The sequence below is a fragment of the Papio anubis genome, chromosome 4 (assembly GCF_008728515.1).
Source record: "Papio anubis isolate 15944 chromosome 4, Panubis1.0, whole genome shotgun sequence".
Lineage (NCBI taxonomy): Eukaryota > Metazoa > Chordata > Mammalia > Primates > Cercopithecidae > Papio > Papio anubis.
In genome coordinates this window covers 47,857,194-47,877,504 of record NC_044979.1, presented here as the reverse complement: position 1 = coordinate 47,877,504, position 20,311 = coordinate 47,857,194, and the positions used below count along the sequence as shown (strand labels likewise).

Sequence of the window (20,311 nt, the reverse complement as noted above, 5' to 3'; positions counted from 1 at the left end):
TTTTGTGCTATTACAGAATGGATAAGCCATTCTATTATTATATAAAAGAGGTGGGACATCATTGGGATAGAAAATTTACAACAGAGAGTAAAAGTGAATATTTGAAGATGTGACAAGCCAATTCAAGTTCTGTTAGAAAATGGGACCAAAACCATTAATACACCCTCCTATTTTTTAACTCTCCTACACTGCTTCCTTCCTCCATTCCCCCACAGATGCACATATAGAACCAAAGTCTGGCAGGAATGCCAAATAATTGCATGAGCAAAAATAATGTATGTTTTCTTTGCTTGTGGCAGTTTTATTACCATCAACTTGCTAATTTTATATTTCATAGTTTACTGGTAAACTTTTACTATGTGTAAGGCTGATTTAAAACAAAATGTCAATCAAAGTTTCTATATTTGAAATACTATAGTTGGTAATACATTAATGGTTCTCAAAAACATATTTTCTGTTAATAGATTAGTCATCACAAAATGAATCACAAAAAAAGATGTTTGTAGTTCGTATCGTGGCCCCCCTAAAAGATAAATCCACATTCTAATCCCCAGAACCTATGAAGGTGATGTTATTTGGAAAACGGGCCTCTATAGGTGTAACTAAATTAAAGATTTCAAGAAGAGATCATCCTGGATTTTCTGGGTGGGCCCTACATTCAATGATTAGTATCCATGTGACAAAAAAGCACACGTGGGAGAGACAAGTAGGAAAGAGAAGTCACATAAAGATGGACACGGAGAATGAGTGATACATCCTCAAGCTCAAGAATGCTGATGGCCACAAGAAGCTAGAAGAGGCAAGGAAGGGAATCTCTGGAGGGAGCACAGCCCTTTCAATACCAGACTTCTGGCCTCTAGAACTGTGAGAGAATAAACAACTGGTGTTTTAAGCCAACAAGTTTGTGGTAATTTGTTATGGCAGCCTCAGAACACCAATACTACATTTTTTTTTTCTTTTCATGCCTTTCCTATCATTCAAAGGTTAAAAATAATAACAATAATCACACCCACTGAACACCATCTGCACGTCAAAATAGTGATACATTTCTTACAGTCTTCTTATTCAACCTTTTTAAGGATTCTGTGAAGATGACATTATTATTAACTCATATTTGTTGATGAAGAAACTGAGAACTAGGATTCAGTCCCAAGTAGATTTGACTCCAGTCCATGCTCCTCCAGTAAAAATAGGAAGGAAAGAAGAATATAAAGTAAATAAATCCTTCTTTGCTTGCGTGTACATTCTAAAAGTCCCTGGAAGGAAGGCAAAGAACAGGGAGATGGGAAACAAGGTGGACAGGTCTCTTCTGCTGTACTACAGTTTTTAAAATTTCTGAACCATGTTCATGTATTATCTACTCAAAAATAAATTACAAAAGAAAAACATCGGCTGGGCGCGGTGGCTCAAGCCTGTAATCCCAGCACTTTGGGAGGCCGAGACGGGCGGATCACGAGGTCAGGAGATCGAGACTATCCTGGCGAACACGGTGAAACCCCGCCTCTACTAAAAAAATACAAAAAACTAGCCAGGCGAGGTGGCCGGTGCCTGTAGTCCCAGCTACTCGGGAGGCTGAGGCAGGAGAATGGCGTAAACCCAGGAGACAGAGCTTGCAGTGAGCTGAGATCCGGCCACTGCACTCCAGCCTGGGCCACAGAGCGAGACTCCGTCTCAAAAATAAAAAAATAAAAAAATAAAAATAAAAATAAAAAAAAGAAAAACATCAGTTGCCTGGTAAAAAGAAGCTTATAAATTCCCAATTGGATAATAAGAAATTAGTGAAAATATTATAAATTTATGGGCAGAATGAACAACTTTGAGAATACTGCTAAAATTATATCAGGCTTAGAAAAATATGTCAAGAAATTATTAGGTAACTACTAGACTGCTGCTCAAATAAAAGTCAGTCCCTTCTTATAATATTTCCTAAGTCTCCCACCTTCTACTTCACTTAGAAGCATCCACTTTACCACCGACAACAGGCCAAGAGTAGACGAAATTAACGAAATATTCCAATGTTCAATGTACAAGTCTCTCCTTCAGGAATTTCTTTCCTTTCCTATTTGTTGTAGTTATTCAAAGTTTGATAATATAGCCAAATATAGTGTAGACCATTAGATGTCTCAAAACACAGATTATGAAATTATTACCAAGCGAGCTATAAATTCTTATTTATTGATGATATTTAAGAAAATGAAGAAATTTTTTTGTTTCAAGTGATTTGCATTTAGACTGAGTTAGGAGAATGAAGTAATCATGATCTCTGATGGCATTCCTGAACTTACAGTTCTAAAACTTTAGTGCCTTTCATCATAATCCCCTTATTTAAGATGTGTGAGCTACAAAAATACCAAAAGAAATAGGATTTTCTTTTCTTTTTTTTTGAAATGGAGTTTCACTCTTGTTGCCCAGGGTGGAGTGCAATGGCATGATCTTGGCTTAGTGCAACCTCTGCCTCCCGGGTTCAAGCGATTCTCCTGCCTCAGCCTCCCAAGAAGCTGGGATTACAGGTGTGCACCACCATATATGGCTAATTTTTGTATTTTTAGTAGAGACGGGGTTTCACCATGTTGGCCAGGCTTTTCTTGAACTCCTGACCTCGTGATCCGCCCACCTCGGCCTCTCAAAGTGGTGGGATTAAAGGCGTAAGCCACTGCACCTGACCCCAGAAACAGGATTTCATTGTTGCATTACTCTTCTTTACATCACTCTTCTTGTCATTAAAAATAATTTCTCTAATAATTTAAAAAATATTAAGAAAATAAGTCTTTATAAAAATAGTGACTCAGTTTTCATTGTTATCAATTAGCATTTTATCAAATCTTCACAACTATTCTATATGTCAATAGAAATTGATGGTTCATCTTTGCCAGAGACACACACAAACCCCAAAAGATAATTGAGTAGATTAGAGTGAACACCAATAAAATCTAGGTCAAACTTAATAACCTTCAAACAGCAGCAGCCACAGTGCATACTAAATGTACCAACCATGAACTAGACGTTTTGATGAAGTCAAAACCAATTCACGGCCGCCTGAGGATGCTCCATTTCCATATGCTGACTTTTGCATGACTTTTCCTTTTCAGCATATTTACTTCCAAATGTAACTTTTATTTCACTACTTTAAGTGTTTAAAATGACAAGTTGAATCCTGGTAATTAATTTCTGCTTGACTTTTCCTAATATGACTCACCAAATTAAGCCATAAGAGACAGAAATTGGCAGAGATAGAAACTTGTGGTTAAGGTATAATGAACTGAAACTTTCAAATAACCAGGATTTCAATAGTAGAAATCACCAATGAAACTTAGAGCAGAATCAGCAAATTATACTGAGCCTATGCCAACCAAGACCTTTCTCATAGAGACTCGACTTGTTTTCAGGATCATTTATATTTAATTCTATGGAGCAATGAGGGTATGCTTTCAAGCACCCTAAAGTTGACAAGTGCTTCTGCGAAATATTTTCCTCATTGTTTGTTCCTCATTTGCACACTGGAGAGGAGACTGAAACAGAAATTCTCTTTAAAAAAGGGTTTTGAAATGTGCACATTTTCTTCAATCAAATTCACTGATTTCTTGAAAAAAAATATTCAGAGTACTATTGTGAGCTAAGGCATCAGGGAAGATAAACATAAAGTAAGTGTGATTGTTGTATTAACCAAGTGTCAACTTGATTGGATTGAAGGATGCAAAATAGTGTTCCTGGCTGTGTCTATGAGGGGGTTGCCGCAGGAGATTAACATTTGAGTCAGTGGACTGGGAGAGGCAGGCCCATCCTCAAACTGGCTGAGCACTACGTAATGAACTGCCAGCTTGGCTAGAATAAAGCAAGCAGAAGTTCTGAAGACTTGGCTTGCTGAGTGTTCTGGCCTTCATCTTCTGTGCTGGATGCTTCCTGCCCTCGAACATCAGACTCCAAGTTCTTCAGTTCTTGGACTCTTGGACTTGTATCAGTGATTTGCCAGCGGCTCTCGGGCCTTTGGCTATAGACTGAAGGCTGCACTGTTGGCTTCCCTGCTTTTGAGGTTTTCGGACTCAGACTGGCTTCCTTGCTCCTCGGCTTGCAGACAGCCTATCGTGGCCTATTGGGTCCATCACACCTTGCAATTATGTGAGTCAATACTCTTTAATAAACTCCCCATTTGTATATACATGTATCCTATTAGTTCTGTCCCTTTAGGGAACCCTAATTTAGTAGGTTTCTCCTTTCCAGATGTATGCACCCTAGGTAGGGGCACAGAGAGATGTGGTAAGTGACAGTGAAATGTGATGTACCAGGTGCCTATGGAGAACAGGGTTATTGATTTATTCTGGGGAATTAGGAAACATTTCACAGATGTCTTTGAGATAGAAGGCCATTGAAGAGCTAATGCTTTAAAGTTTTTGAAAGTGATTTGGTTTTTTGCTTTTTTCAGAAGGAGTTTCCCTTAGTATGCTCTGTATTTTTGACATTATTGTGAGGTTTCTGTTAATTTGAAAGTCCTAATGCTGGGAATTGATCTTATGTGTTTCCACATTTTTGAAATAATATATTTATATGCTTTACCAAGCTTCTGTGTATCATTTTCTTTGTATATTTTAAGAAAGCAATGATCACTATGGGGTATGTCCCACTAATAATTAGAGTTCTTATTCATGATACTTCTTTGTCCCAATAACTGGCAGGAATTTTTTAAAACATTATTTTGAGATAATTTTAGATTTACAGAGGAGTTACAAAAATAGCTGAGTTCGCATACACCTTTCACCCAGCTTTCCCCAATGTTAACATCTTATATAACCATAGCACAATTGTCAAAACTAAGAAATTAACATTGGCTTAACACTACAGACTTTATTTAGATTTCGTCGGTTTTTGCTGTGAAGTCCTTTTTCTTTTCTGAGATCATGACTTTAAAAAAAAAAATAATTTACTGAATGACCAGTTATTTAAGAGAGAAAAAAGAATAAGAATTAGAACTGTCAGCTTCTTAAATGAGACAGTCATGTTGAATAATATTTTTGTTTATGTTTTGAAGCATTTAAGTGAGATAAGCTTTGTTCAATATTATTTTATATGCTACTCATTGTATAACATTGGCTGAACTCTGACAAATAGTAGCTACACAAAAATACATTTTTTCATGATTCAGTTCTCTACACTTCACTGTTTTAAAACTGAAGGTGGTTCTTTACCTTGGGGATGGAAGGGTCAATTCCATCTATGAGGTTTCTCAAGACAGTGGCATCTATAAATTCCCTTCTCTAGTGGGAGAGTCGTAGCTGCAGGCACTTATATTGAGATGCTCATCTGCTAGAAACAGAAGCTCTTCCACCATCTAACATCAAAGCAAGAGGTGATGTGTCATAGGGATCACTGGATGTACATCATTATTCCTCTGCATTATTTCTTATCTAATTAGCCAATAGAGACAAGGTGTTTTATTCAAATTACCCTCCCTTTGAGGGATTTCACTGTAAAGTGCACATACGAATTCTAGTAAACCAGGCCAAGGAGAGAAATGCCTGAGATAACACTTCCCTGCTTGTTTCTTCTGTTCTCCTATTCAGACTGGAAGCATTGGCTGGGATCATATTATGTTTTCATCGATTCAGTGATGTGAAATTTTGGATCTTGGAATAACAAATGTGCTTAACTACCCATGGCATACCACAAAGAACATTATTTTGACATATATGAAAACTGGAAATATAAATTGCTCTGGCACAAGGAGGATACTCTATCTCTCCTAGAAGTTAACAGCAGACTACTCCAACATAACTTGTCAGAGCACTGCATTTTAATAATTCTCCAGAGTCCTTGGCATTAGTCAGAAATTATCTTTTCTTGCAGTGTCATGTCTAATGTCAGTGTACTGCAAAGAGCTTGCACCACTGCTAGAACTTGTATCCTTATTATAGATTTGGTTCATTAGCTAGAAAAAAACATTAACAGCCACAGTATTTCTTTCCATTAAGAATAAGCTTCAGCTAGTGTGTTTCACAACTCTCATATGACAGAGTGCCAAGATGCTACAAAAACAAAAATTTCACTTTGCTTTGAAAATAGAAGCATTTAAAGAACTGTAGAAATAGCTGTTACCGATTTAAGAGGTCATTGGAAAGACCAGTGGTCTGGAGAAAACGTATATGGCAATGTTTGTAAACTGTAAAGAATTATGCACACATCAGGCTTAAGTGCAATTCTACTTCTTTATATCTTCCACAAATGCTTGCATATAACAATACTAAGATGTTTGTCAACTGTCTATTATGTTCTGTCCAAAGGATCCTGATAGATAATAAATGAAAAAATCATTAGTTACATCTCAATAAACCTAGTGGAAACATACATGCAAAATATAAAACTCCCAATCTAGTCTTGATATACTTTGATATAGTATTTTAACAGGGTTTTCGTTTGGAACCATCTAAATCCACTTGACATAATCATTTCCTCATGAATGGATTTTAAAATTAAGTGACTCAAACTCCATGATAAATGTTTAAAGCCTTAAAATATTGTTTTTCTTCTCTTCACTTAATGTACGGATTGGGTTAGGCTCAAGGAACCACAGAGATTAGAAAGACTCTGATTCAATACCACCGTCCTGTTTTATACACATGAAGTTGAACTTAGAATCATGAAAAATTCTGCAACCACTGATTGTAAGAATATGAGGCTTATATTGCTTCAAATGTCTATCATGAGCAAACTGGTTTCTCGCTAAAGTCTGGATGCAATGATTTTCTCATCAGATTGATTGTCAAGACCTTAATTTGATGTGTAACAAGATAAAACCTGGAAAGTGGTGGACTCTGATTGATTTTCTGATTTGCCCCACTGCATGGCACAGTCAACAATTAGATTGGTTGTCTCAAAGCCTTTCATTTCACCATTACAAATTTCTACCTGTAAAGAAACAAGACTAGGGCAGTTGCTGTGGTGATCATGCCTATGGCTAGATTCCCAGGCATAAGCAAACACATACTGTCCTGATGCACCAATAACTACAAGTTTCAAATTTTAGTCCTTTTACTACAAAAAAGAAAAAGAACATGTAAACAGTGAGTCATTTACCACTCATGAATCAACTTTCAGTGATGAAGAAACAATTAATACAACTATCATTATTAATATCATTCTTAAGAAAAGTAACTCTTACACTATCAAGAAAACTTCTATGGCTTGACCATAAACACAGGAAAAAGAGAAACTCCAGTAAAAAGCATTGCTTTAAGAATAAATTAAAATAAAGCATTCAATAGGGACACTTAACCAGCAAACCAACCTTCTATAAAAAGACAATGTATATATGCATTTGGTGTCATTAATAGCATTTTTAAAAACCCCAGAAAGTTAAGTCTTAAAAGAAAAATAAAATAGAGAGTGAACTCATAAAAGCATAAAAGGTGAACTCTTAAATATATTGGATTTTCCCTGAAAGGAGGCTTTATTATATGTCTACACACATTTTACTTTTAAGGGAGGTTCTAATCTTTTATTAGTAGAATATTTCAAAAGAATTCACTAAGCCTTTTATATTTAAGCATTACTTTTTCATAAAACAAAATCTATCAAATATGCTTTATACATAAATATTTTGGTCACAGTTCATTATTACTTAATTAAAATATATTGCCAACACACTTTTAATTTGATCTAAATTATGACTCAAAAGATCTCATTTTTAAATTAGAGTATTACTCCTCTATAACTATGACATTATTCTTTATTAGGCTTTCCTTCAAGGTAGACTAAAACTGATTTCTCAGAACTTACCTTTTTGAGAGTTATTATATCCCAATGCCCTACAGGTTGTCTCACATTATAGCCTGATTGCTAATGATTGACAACAGAAGCCCAGGAATAGCCCCCCACTGATGTACAGGTGAATTAAAAGCCTGTCTCCTTCCTTGGCCTTTAAGGTAGCATTCAGCTCACCTTGTAACTCAGTCTCGAGTCTACCTGAGTCTAATGTATGACAAAGGAACAATTCCCATGATTATTGAGAAGTCTGACTTCTACCTAAAATGCTCTTTTCCTCACTTTGTGATTTCACATAGAGCACTGATTCATTTGAATAGGCAACCTTTATCAGCATGAAGCCAGGTTTGGGCCAATGACGACAGAGGCAGTACTGTTTGTCCCCAGGGTGTCTTCAATTTCCTTCATTAAAGCAAAATTGAGAAGAGGTTTCTGGTGAAAACGTTTGTAGTTCTTCAGGCAGATAAAAGGGTGTGGATAGGGATCAGGATTTATTTTTGTTTCTCTTCTAAGAAGTCCTCTGGAGGTTCCATTTCAGCAATACCTTTGCCAAGGGAGTCCTGCAATGACATACCAGACTCATTACAGGGGCCCCATCCCTCTGGCCAGTCACAAGGTCCTCTTGCTGCAGGTACCAGGTTTGTCCTATGTTTCTCTCACTATGAGGAACTGGGCAGGTCAGTTTTAATATTATATATTCTAATAATGTAAATAAAGGGCAGATAATAATGTCCTCACTAGGAAACAGGATTCTCAAGTTAGAGCAAAAATAAGTAGATAATTGGATGTCTAATTTTTTTTTCTTCAAGTATCTTCTTTTCAATAGTTAAACATCAGTGCTGAGACTCAACAATTTAAATGGCCTCATTTCTTTTTTCAGTGCTTTGGAAGGGACAGGAACAGCATTTCCCACTTTTTATCCCATCTATGTGTTCTAGTTATTGCTCCAAAGTAGGACTGGTATACACAGCTGATTAAACAATTTGAAAAAATGTTCTGGTTCATGCCTCTACCACTACACTACCCTAGAGCCTTATATTTCAAGAACATGGTATATTCAAGAAAAAGTTGTTTTCTGTAAGAGAAAGATAACAAAAGGAGCTATTAAAAACTTTCAACTACATCTAACCATTCACAGCTATGCATGATAAGGGAATAAAAAGGAGTATGCTGAAGAAAGGTGTTCTTTTGAAACTTGTATTGCTGGGATGAAAAATGGAATCATGACATAAGATGTGGAGGGAAAAAGATAACAGCAAAGATATTAGCACTAAAATGGAAGGACCAAGGAAGATTAGCTTTTATTTTTCTATATGGATATACTGTTGAGTGAACAGAAAATAAACAGTTGAACATATATTTGGATATTTGGTCTTAAAAAGTTAACTCTAACTTCACGAGTATGGCCTTACAAACAGACATCAAAGTCCTTCTAGGCATAAAGCATGTAGGAGGAACTGTCTTTAAAAATGAAAACAAACACTTCAAAGAGCCCATCCCCCAGATACTCTCATAGCTGTACCAGGACATACACTTTTTTTATAACTTAAAAAAACTTTTTTAAAATTATACATTTTAGATCGATGCTGCATTCAATTTGCATGTAGATCTACTGACATTCTGTCTGTGATGAAAAGATATGAGACTACTTGACAGTCATTCAGAATTTCTTTATAAACTCCTATTTTATAAGGTACAAAAAACACACCAACAATGAAAATGAAAGAACATTAAAAAGCTGGTGAATGTGGCTATTAAGTATTCCATGTAATTATCTTTTATTCATTCATTTCACAGTCTGTGTCCTATATTGCTCAATTACAAAGGAAAGAGTAGACTCGTGTACACTAATTGCTAAATGTGTAAGCAAATGAATGAATGATCCTGTTCTCAATCCATGAGAAAATAAAATATTAATGAAGAGAATACAAAGGCGGCCAAAATAGGAGGATATAATCAACAAAATTATTTACTACCCTCTTAGTAAAACATGGTTATGAACACATAGTATAAGACCTAATTTAGATAACTCCCATACTTGATCTTACTATATTCATACTCCAAGTTTTTAAAAAATATATTACATCAGATTTAAACATCTGCACAAAAATATACTAATGATGAAAAGTCAATTAATGCAAGGATGGGAGCCCTAGAGTAGCCTCTGTATATTTTCTAAGAGGCTATACTGAAACATTAAAACATTTTTTTTTCAGTATTCATATTCCACAATAAAAAGATTTAAATTGTTTAAGTATATAGTTGTACTGATATATTACCTATATTAAGGTGAGACAGTTCCTTTATCCCTATTTATAAAGATGTTCTTTTTAAAATAGGAAGGATTCACATTTAATTTTATCAGATGTTCTTTCTGCATCGGTTGAAGTGACCATATAACAAGTTGGAAAACAACAATTTTTAAGTTGATACTTTTCATCCTCTATTTAACCAAGAAAAATGGTTTGTGTATATTTATGTCTGAATTTTTTTCATTTAAGAAGTAAATACCAAACTAGGTTTAAAAACCTACAGATCTGCCCTGAAATGGCCATGCAATTTACTTTTATTCATTATTCTTGTCAAGAAATATAATCTTCATCTCTTTCATGCCTAAGTCTTTTAAAATTTTTATTATAATATACAATATTGATGGAGCATCAATTGAAGGATGTATATATAGTCCATTAATTTTTCTCATTTTCAAGTTTTTGCTTAGCTTCTCTTTAGTCCATTCGAAACCTTTGAAGAAAGTCTGTTGCAACTTGTAGAATGATTTTTTTTCCTAAAACATACTTTGGGGCTAGCACCTAGAATTGCTATAATAAACATCTCTATGAATTTTATCATTGCAATTTTTTTTGTACAGATACTGGTGAAGCCATCATCTTTTATATCACACACAGTGTCCTTTTATGAGACCCATGAAAAAAAGTTTTATTTACTTGTTATCCCCAAGAAAAGCTGTTTGGGGGACACTGTAAATCTTTTAAGTGACTGTGTGGTTTTAGAACATGTCTGCAAATTCTTTGACACTCTTTCAATATAATCATCACCCTTGAATATGGTCTCACTTTAGTGACTCAGTTTTAATGAAAAGAAGGTGATACAAGTAGTGCTGCAGAATGTTTGGAGGCTGGGATATAAAAAACAACACAGATTCTATTTATTTCTGCCTATTGATTTCCCTTCTCCTCCTCCTTCCCCACTTCACCTCTATTGTCCCGCCCATTCTTTTCTTCCTTCCCCCTCTCTGTGTCTCTTTGTCTCTCTCTCCCTCCTGTCCAAGATGCCTTGGAGACCTTACCCAACATATATAAGAAGTTAAACTTCAACTACCTGAGCCATATAGACAGAGAGAGAGATGCTCTAGGAATATCAGATTACTTGTTATTCTTGTGTGAAAGGCATAATAATGGCTCCCCAAAGCTGTCCATGCCCTGATTCCTAGAGTCGGTGAATATGTTACATTACATGGCAAAGGGAAATTAGGGTTGGAGATGGAATTAAGTTCGCTAATTAGCTGCCCTCAAGATTATCCAGGTGGTTCCGAGGAAATCACACAAATCCTTAAAAAAGGAAGAGGGAGGAAAAAGAGAGTAGGAGAGAGATATGACTATAGAAGAATGGTCAAGGAGATGGAATGTCACTGGTTTTATATATGGAGGAAAGGGGCCATGAGTCAAGGAAGGTGGGAAGCTTCTAGATCCTGGGAAAGGCAAGGAAACAGGTTCTCTCCTAAACTTCCAGAAAAGAATGCAGCTTTGCTAACACCGAAGCCTGATAATGTCTATGCTGGACTTCTGACCTTCAGAAGGGTAAGAAAATAAATTTGTATTAAGTCATTAAATTTGTGATAAAAAAATTTGTTGCAGCAGCAATAGAAAACTATATACCCTTGTGTTAAGTCTCTAATGTAAGAAGGTTTTCTTACACATTATTTTATAAATGAAACAGTGACCTTGCTTAATTTCAGTTCTGGCCAGTAGGAACTCACTTTGCAGTATCTCTTATCTCCACTCTGTTCCTTTTTTCTTGATATGTTTCCTCTCCTGTGTTAGGGTTATTTTTGTATACTACCTCAAATCTATTTTAGAGCAGGGCCAGAAATAAATAAGATTAGCTAAAACAATATATATGCCATGAACTACCAGAACGAATGAAGTAGAAGGAAAAAAGAGTTTCTTCTCTTGTCTCTATTAAAAACACAACGAACCCCTAAAACAGATAAATCACTATGGAGGGCATCAACTGAAGACAGAAGCAAAAATACATTTAATTTAGTTTGATATTTTCTAAAAATATGGTAATATTAGCTCTTCTGTTTTTCAATTTAAGAACAATAAAGAAAAACGTCTTATCCAAAATATAATTAAAAATGTATGTGTGTAAGTACATATGTGTATATGTACACACACGCATACACATACACACATTGTTTCAGCTTCCTATTACATTTGGTTAAGTAAGAGAGTAGAAAGCAAATGAAAACCAGAGGTTAGGAGAGAAAAACACAGAAATAAAAGGAAAACGATGATTTTTAAAAGTTCAGTGTATACGCACACAGAGAATAACAGAATCTCACAGAGACACACAGGAGATAGAGAATCAAACAGGAATACACATAAAATACATCCAGAAACAGGCACACATAGAAAGAAAACAAAGATACTTTCATGACATAACACTCGCAGCACATGCCTTTTGGAGACATTCCTACTGGAGATTTCTGTTATTACACTAGATTTTAACATTCTAAACACACTAATAGGAATATAATCTATCCCTCACCAACTGCTCTATAAACTTCGTGAATCCTTCCTTTCTCAGGTCTTCTAAGCTTCAGAAACCAAATCCCCTGAAGGCAGCTCAGCCTCTCCAGGTTCCTAAGCAGAGGTAGCCACTGTAGAGGGTGCACAGTAGAGGCAATTACCTGATGACTAGAATCCTTGCTGTTGCTTCAGGCGACTCTTCTAAACTTGCCTGCCCACCTAGCTGCCACTTGGCTGCAACCGTTGGTGTGGATCACATCCATGTAACCAAGGCCTGTGCCTCAGTTCTGTTAGGCTGGGAGATCTGTCCTAAAACCCCATTCAACTTATGGAATGAACAACCGATTAAATGTGTACATCTGTCTCTTCCACATACCCAGTGCTACTGGCTGGGATCCAGCTCCAAAATCTATGTATTAAGCAAAGCCACAAAATGTAGTGACCTAGCCACAGATTCCTGGTGCTGATCTCCACCTGGCCAGTTTTCCACTCTCTTTCAGTATTATAATTTGTACTATTGGACACTTTATTGAAATCACTAGCCCATCTCTGTGTTTTACTTTATTATTTTGGTGGTAAAAGAAGTAGCAGAAAATTTTCCTCATGTAAGGGGAGAAGCAAATCATTCTGTTTGTCAACTGAAAGTCAGAAAAAAAAAGGGAGTGAAGATGAGACTTAAGTGTACATGTGGCCCCTTCAAATTTGCAAGCTATTTGTTTATTGGGAATAAATGTAGTAGGACAAAACCTTGGACATTCTTAAGTTCTGTATCTTATAATTAGTTTCTTGTATCTCTAGAATGGTTGGCATTTAATGCTCATGAGAAGTTGCTTTCGTCATAATCAACGAACAGTACACAGAATTAAGTAACACTAAGATATTTCCCTCCATTTGAGAAAGTAAGGTCTCCTATGATCTTGGCCATCAATAGAAACTCATTGTCCTTGGGATAGTTCCACCCACTGTCACACAAATGTTGCATGTGAATTCCATTTTATATCAGTAGACTGCTTTATAGTTTATAAAGCACTTGTGCATTAATCATATAGAATGAAGTTGCTTTCTGTTCAGGCTGTTTCTACACAAGTACTGAGCATTATTTGCAGATAATGTGCTTCACTGAACCTGCACTGAACTGTTCACGCAACAGCTGTAAATCAAGATTGACTTTTTGAACCTAACTTTGCATAATTCAACAAGCTACTCAACATCTTCTGCCTAAGCAAGCTCATGACTTATAAGAATCTGCAAAGCTAAATAACTATCCATGACTGTCTCAAAATGATTAAATAACAAAAAGGTTTTGCATTAACAAATCAGGAATGAGTCACTTACTGACTAATTCTTCTCTGATCAAGAAGTGACAGAGAAGGTGCCATTTACAAAGAGAAATGTCATGAAATGATTGAGTTGTGAATTTTATCAAGTTCTCAATAATAAGCAAATGACCACAAAAGGAGGTGCTAGATGGGGGAAGATAACTGCCATTAAATACTCGTTTGTCAAGAGACAAATTTATCAGAGTCTTGGAGGTAGATTTAGTCTTAGCTCAGGAGAAGTAATCAGTTCTGCAGCTAATGAGTATACTGCGCTTAATCATTTCATCATGTATAAGACTGAGCAGCGTAAATCAGAAACCTTGTTAAGTCAATACACAGTTACATGGTGCATTAACATGGCACAACAATGAAACTTCATTATTCTGCTGAAGCCTTTACTTCCTTTTCATACCTCCTTTGGTGCAATTATTTGGAAAGATAGTGATCAGCTCCTCCACCAACTTATTCCACCAAGGTTATCCTCTGTTTTGTCCTGTAGTTTTGGACAATAGTAAACCTTTCATTACCATGTTTTTGTTTTTTGTTTTTTTTTTTCCTAACTTGAACTTCTCCAAGGAGCAGACAGCCTTGTACCTGTAAACTCTCATTGTTTACACCACCCACACAAGCAAATGATAGTGATAGTAGGAAGGAGGGAAAAGAGGAGAGCAAATGTTTACCAGGTTCTTACTGCATATCAGGTAATTTTTCACATATTTATAATAATAGCTATATAGGTAGGTTATATTATTCCCACTTTACTAAGGAGGACAGATAGTGAGGTTTGGAATAGTTAAGAACTTGCCCTGGGTCACAGAAAGTGGCCCAGTAATGGTATAAACTATAACATAAAACCCAAACTACTTAATCATCACATTAATAATTTGCATTGCTAGTGAAGTTTGAAGTCACAGAGGATGGTAGAATTGCCATCATACTGTAACCATACTGGAGTTTTACCAAGCTGGATAAGAAACTTAGCCCTGTAGTTTCCACGAAGTTTAAGTACTTAACTTTATTATGTAGTTATTTCATGTGAATGTGTTCTATAGCTTCAATTATACCCTAAGTTCATTAAAAGCAACAGCTATGTTTATACAAATTTAAAATTTATCCTTTAGTACCCAGCAAAGTGCTATTCACAAAAAGTATCAATATACAATGGTTGAATCATTTATAAATTGTGTGATCTTAAAATACCCCATTTGGGCCTGAAAATGTACCTAAAATCTAGTGAGTATGAAATTGTAATTTTTCTGGGGGCTGAGGACAGGAGTGAGAGTTATAATGGCCCTGACAATGACTGAAGTGGGGTATGAGAGGCGGTAACTATGGATAGTGGAAAGGAGAACATATGAGGGTGAGGATAAGCACCCTGGGTTGGAGATACCTAAGAGATACACTTTACCTCATTCTACATGTTTTGCAGGAAAGTTCCAAATATTTTTATGAGAACAAAGCAGAGAATAAGAGATTTCCCTGGCCTGAAACATATAAGGCTCTCCTGTAAACAAAGGGATGTCATTAAACCCTGAGACGGCAAGGGATGCTATTGGCAGCAGCAAAAGGAACTCTTCTTCATTGAGTCTAGTGTTCAGGTAATTTATCCCTCACACTCAATGACCCTTTTTCCTGCCTAACTTGTTCTCCTCGCTACCTCATATTCCTCATCTCCATAAACATTTTTCACCATGTATTTTTCAGTTGTTCAGACTGAAATCCAAGGAGCCACCTCTGATTCCTCTCTTTACTTCAGCCCCTATATCTAATCCTCAGCAAATCTTGATGTGTTCTTCAAAACATATCCAGACTCCATCTACTGTAGTTTCCTCCATTTCCATTCTATCTCCCGGGCCCAAGTTACCATCATTGCTTGCCTGGGTTACTATAGAACCCCCACACTGGTGCCAATGATCACCTAAACGTATTAATCAGATCATGTCACCTGCCTGTTTTAAACCCTCTCGTGGCTTTCTATCTTACTTAGAGTAAAATCTAAGCTCTGCCATGGTCTAGGATTTACACAGTCTGATCCTAGCACCTTCTCTGGCCTCGTCTCCCACTACACTCCACTTCATATCCACCAGAGGACCCTTCTTTCCCTTCCTTAGACAGACCAATCTCATTAGCACCTTAGGGTCCTGCTCCTCTCGCTACCTTAAACACAGAGACCCTATGTTCTCACAGGACTACATCTTTCTTCTACTCCTTTCTTCTAGCCTGGATCACCTTCCCTGACTACCTGAACCCTCATGCATACCTACCCCACTGAAACTAGTCAATGGCTAGCCCTACACCCCCTTCTATTTTTTTCAGAGTACTTGCCACTACCATTCATTTATGTGTGTGGCCTGCCTTTATGTCCTATTTTTGGCCTCCACATCCCTACACTACTGTTGCATACAGGCTTATGACAGTAGGGATTCTTATCAATATCCACATTGCCTAGAACAACACCAGTTACATCATAAGAGCTGAATAACTATTTCTAGACTGAATAAATCCCCAAAAAAGTCTTAGAGGCTTAAGCCCTTTCTGAAATCGCTGCTTCAGAATCTACTTTCCTAGTGTATATTTACTGAGAATGCAGGTTTTTTTTTTTTTTTCTTTTCTTTTTTTGAGATGGAGTCTCATTCTGTCGCCCAGGCTGGAATGCAGTGGCAAGATGTCAGCTCACTGCAAGCTCCGCCTCCCGGGGTTCACGCCATTCTCTGGCCTCAGCCTCCTGAGTCGCTGGGACTACAGGCGCCCACTACCACGTCCGGTGATTTTTTTTGTATTTTTTAGTAGAGACGGGGTTTCACCGTGTTAGCCAGGATGGTCTTGATCTCCTGACCTCGTGATCCGCCCGCCTCGGCCTCCCAAAGTGCTGGGATTACAAGTGTGAGCAACCGTGCCTGGCCCAAGAATGCAGTTTTTACATTCTCCAGTGACATTTGAGAAAATATTTGATATTTTTGCCTTTGCAAGAAAAGGGGAAAATATGTCACCTACATTTTCCTTGTACACACTGTTTTAATACTGAGGTACTCCCTGTGGAATCTAACCTCAGAATTACAACATGGGGATGAGAGAGATAATTGAAAGAATAGGGTAAACAATTCCATGTTCCCTTTCTGGAGAAAGCAACAGAATTTGCTAGCATGATATATGACTATACATGCCTGCAGTAAGAGGGTGAACCTGCAAAAATGTGATTTCAGAATATTACATCAGTGAAGAGCTCTAACTCTCTTTAGTTTTGCCACAGGGTTTTTAAGATTGCTGTTACTGTGCTTACTTGAAACATAATCACAAATAAGAAGTGTGTGGAAACGACAGCTATATTAACTTTATCATGTACAGTTAAGTATTCAACACACTTGAAAGCACTGTTCCTTCATTTTCATAGTGTGCTACACAGAGAAACAGACCTAGAGGAAGAGCCTGGTGGAGACATAGCTGGACTGAATGTGAACAAGGTAATTACCAGATGCCCAAATACTGGAGGGGGGTTAATGAGGCAGTGATTAAATACTGGGTTCTCTAGCTCCTTGAACACCACCTTGAACAGAGATATGTGATCTAGAACTGCCCCAGGCAGATATAACTGGAGGGAAGGACCATTTAAGTTTGTGAGGTTTGTTTTTCCACTTTCTTTAAAGAAACCCTCCCTGCTCCTCAACTATTTCTTTCTCCCTGCTCTCAGCAACTTCACTCTGAATATCCTACGCACACAACAGAGAAGGCATTAAAGTAAGCCCTCTTATAATATTAAACAAGAAAAATTATATGATGATTTTGTGAAAGGTATGTGCTCTTTTAACACAGGGCTCATGAAGATTTTCTTTAAACTCTTTGGCTTTGCTCTATGCGTTTCATCAATGATGCTCAGACTCTTCAGGCCGTACAGGCTTACAGGCTGTTGGTTTAGGAGATGTTTCCAATTTTCTCTCAAATCTTAATCCATGGATAATACCTGTGGGCTCTAACTTTTTAGAAAGCTGGCTCTGATCCCAAAGACTCATTCTATATAAGGAGAAAGTACAGATTTTCCCTCTTCAGATTTATTTTCCTAATTAATGATGAAAACAAACACACAAAAAAAGAAAGACAATAAAAAATGGAATACACTGATCTTAGTTACTGCTTGTCTTCTGCTAGCTTTTGAATTTGTTTGCTCTCGCTTCTCTAGTTCTTTTAATTGTGATGTTAGGGTGTCGATTTTAGATCTTTCCTGCTTTCTCCTGTGGGCATTTAGTGCTATAAATTTCCCTCTAAACACTGCTTTATCTGTGTCCCAGAGATTCTGGTAAGTTGTGTCTTTGTTCTTATTGGTTTCAAAGAACTTATTTATTTCTGCCATGATTTCATTATTTACCCAGTAGTCACACAGAAGCAGGTTGTTCAGTTTCCATGTAGTTGGGTGGCTTTGAGTGAGTTTCTTAATCCTGAGTTCTAATTTGATTGCACTGTGGTCTGAGAGACTGTTTGCTATGATTTCCAACCTTTTACATTTGCTGAGGAGTGATTTACTTGCAATTATGTGGTCAATTTTAGAATAAGTGCGATGTGCTGAGAAGAATGTACATTTTGTTGATTTGGGGTGGAGAGTTCTGTAGATGTCTATAAGGCCTGCTTGGTCCAGAACTGAGTTCAAGTCTCGAATATCCTTGCTAATTTTCTGTTTCGTTGATCTAATATTGATAGTGGGAGATGTTTCCAATTTTCTCTCAAATCTTACTCCACGGATAATGCCTGTGGGCTCTAACCTTTTAGAAGGCTGAATCTGATCCCAGAGACTCTCTGTACATAAGGAGAAAGTACAGATTTTCCCTCTTCAGACTTACTTTCCTAATTAATGATGAAGACTTTAACACTAAAGTCTTCCACTATTATTGTGTGGGAGTCTAAGTCTCTTGGTAGGTCTCTAAGAACTTGCTTTATGAATCTGGTGCTCCTGTATTGGGTACATATATATTTAGGATAGTTAGCTCTTCTTGTTGCATTGATCCCTTTACCATTATGTAATGACTTTCTTTGTCTTTTTTGATCTTTGTTGGCTTAAAGTCTGTTTTATCAGAGACTAGGATTGCAACCACTGCTTTTTTTTGGCTTTCCATTTGCTTAGTAAATATTCCTCCATCCCTTTTTATTTTAAGCCTATGTGTGTCTTTGCACGTAGGATGGGTCTCCTAAATATAGCACACCGATAAGTCTTGACTCGTTATCCATTTGCCAGTCTGTGTCTTTTAATTGGGGCATTTAGCCCATTTACATTTAAGGTTAATATTTTTATGTGTGAATTTGAGCCTGTCATTATAATGATAGCTGGTTATTTTGCCATTAGTTGATGCAGTTTCTTCATAGTGTTGATGGTCTTTACAATTTGTTATGTTTTTTCAGTGGCTGGTACTGGTTTTTCCTTTCCATGTTCAGTGCTTCCTTCAGGAGCTCTTATAAGGTAGGCCTGGTGGTGACAAAATCTCCCAGCATTTGCTTTCTGTAAAGGATTTTAGTTCTCCTTTGCTTATGAAGCTTAGTTTGGCTGAATATGAAATTCTGGGTTGAAAATTAGTTTCTTTAAGAATGTTGAATATTAGCCGCCACTCTCTTCTGTCTTGTAGGGTTTCTGCAGAGAGATCTGCTGTTAGTCTGATGGGCTTCCCTTGGTGGGTACCCGTCCCTTCTCTCTAGCTGCCCTTAACATTTTTTCCTTGATTTCAACCTTGGTGAATCTGACAATTATGTGTCTTGGGGTTGCCCTTCTCGAGGAGTATCTTTGTGGTGTTGTCTGTATTTCCTGAATTTGAATGTTGGCATGTCTTGCTAGGTTGGGGAAGTTTTCCTGAATAATATCCCGAAGAGTGTTTTCCAACTTGGTTCCATTCTCCCAGTCACTTTCAAGTACACCAAACAAATGCTATTCCCATCAAGCTACCATTGACTTTGTTCACAGAATTTGAAAAAATGACTTTAAATTTCATATGGAACCAAAAAGGGCCCATATAACCAAGAAAATCCTAAGCAAAAAGAACAAAGCTGGAGGCATCATGCTACCTGAGTTCAAACTATACTACAAGGTTACAGTAACCAAAACAGCATGGTACTGGTACCAAAACAGATATATAGACCAATGGAACATAACCAAGGCCTCAGAAATAACGCCACACATCTGCAACCATCTGATCTTTGACAAACCTGACTAAAACAAGCAATGGGGAAAGGATTCCCTATTTAATAAATGGTGTTGGGAAAACTGGCTAGCCATAAGCAGAAAGCTGAAACTGGACCCTTTCCTTACACCTTATACAAAAATTAACTCAAGATGGATTAAAGACTTAAACCTAAGACCTAAAACCATAAAAACCCTAGAAGAAAGCCTAGGCACCACTATTCAGGACATAGGCATGGGCAAAGACTTCATGATTAAAACACCAAAAGCAATGGCAACAAAAGCCAAAATTGACAAATGGGATCTAATTAAAC

At 36.9% G+C, this 20,311-nt stretch overlaps 1 protein-coding gene across 4 annotated transcripts in view; it reads right to left on the bottom strand.

The window, feature by feature from the left end:
* IMMP2L (inner mitochondrial membrane peptidase subunit 2) overlaps positions 1-20,311 on the bottom strand; it is an 871,433-nt gene that overhangs the window by 239,182 nt on the left and 611,940 nt on the right. Inside the window, exon 6 of one of the 4 annotated variants that reach the window (XM_021935335.2) lies at positions 2,575-8,312. The exons of the other annotated variants lie outside the window; for them this stretch is intronic. Within the exon in view, the coding sequence (XP_021791027.1) occupies positions 8,261-8,312 (52 nt within the window). The 3' untranslated portion in view covers positions 2,575-8,260. Of the gene's footprint in view, positions 1-2,574; positions 8,313-20,311 lie in introns of those variants that run through there. 4 annotated transcript variants of the gene reach the window in all.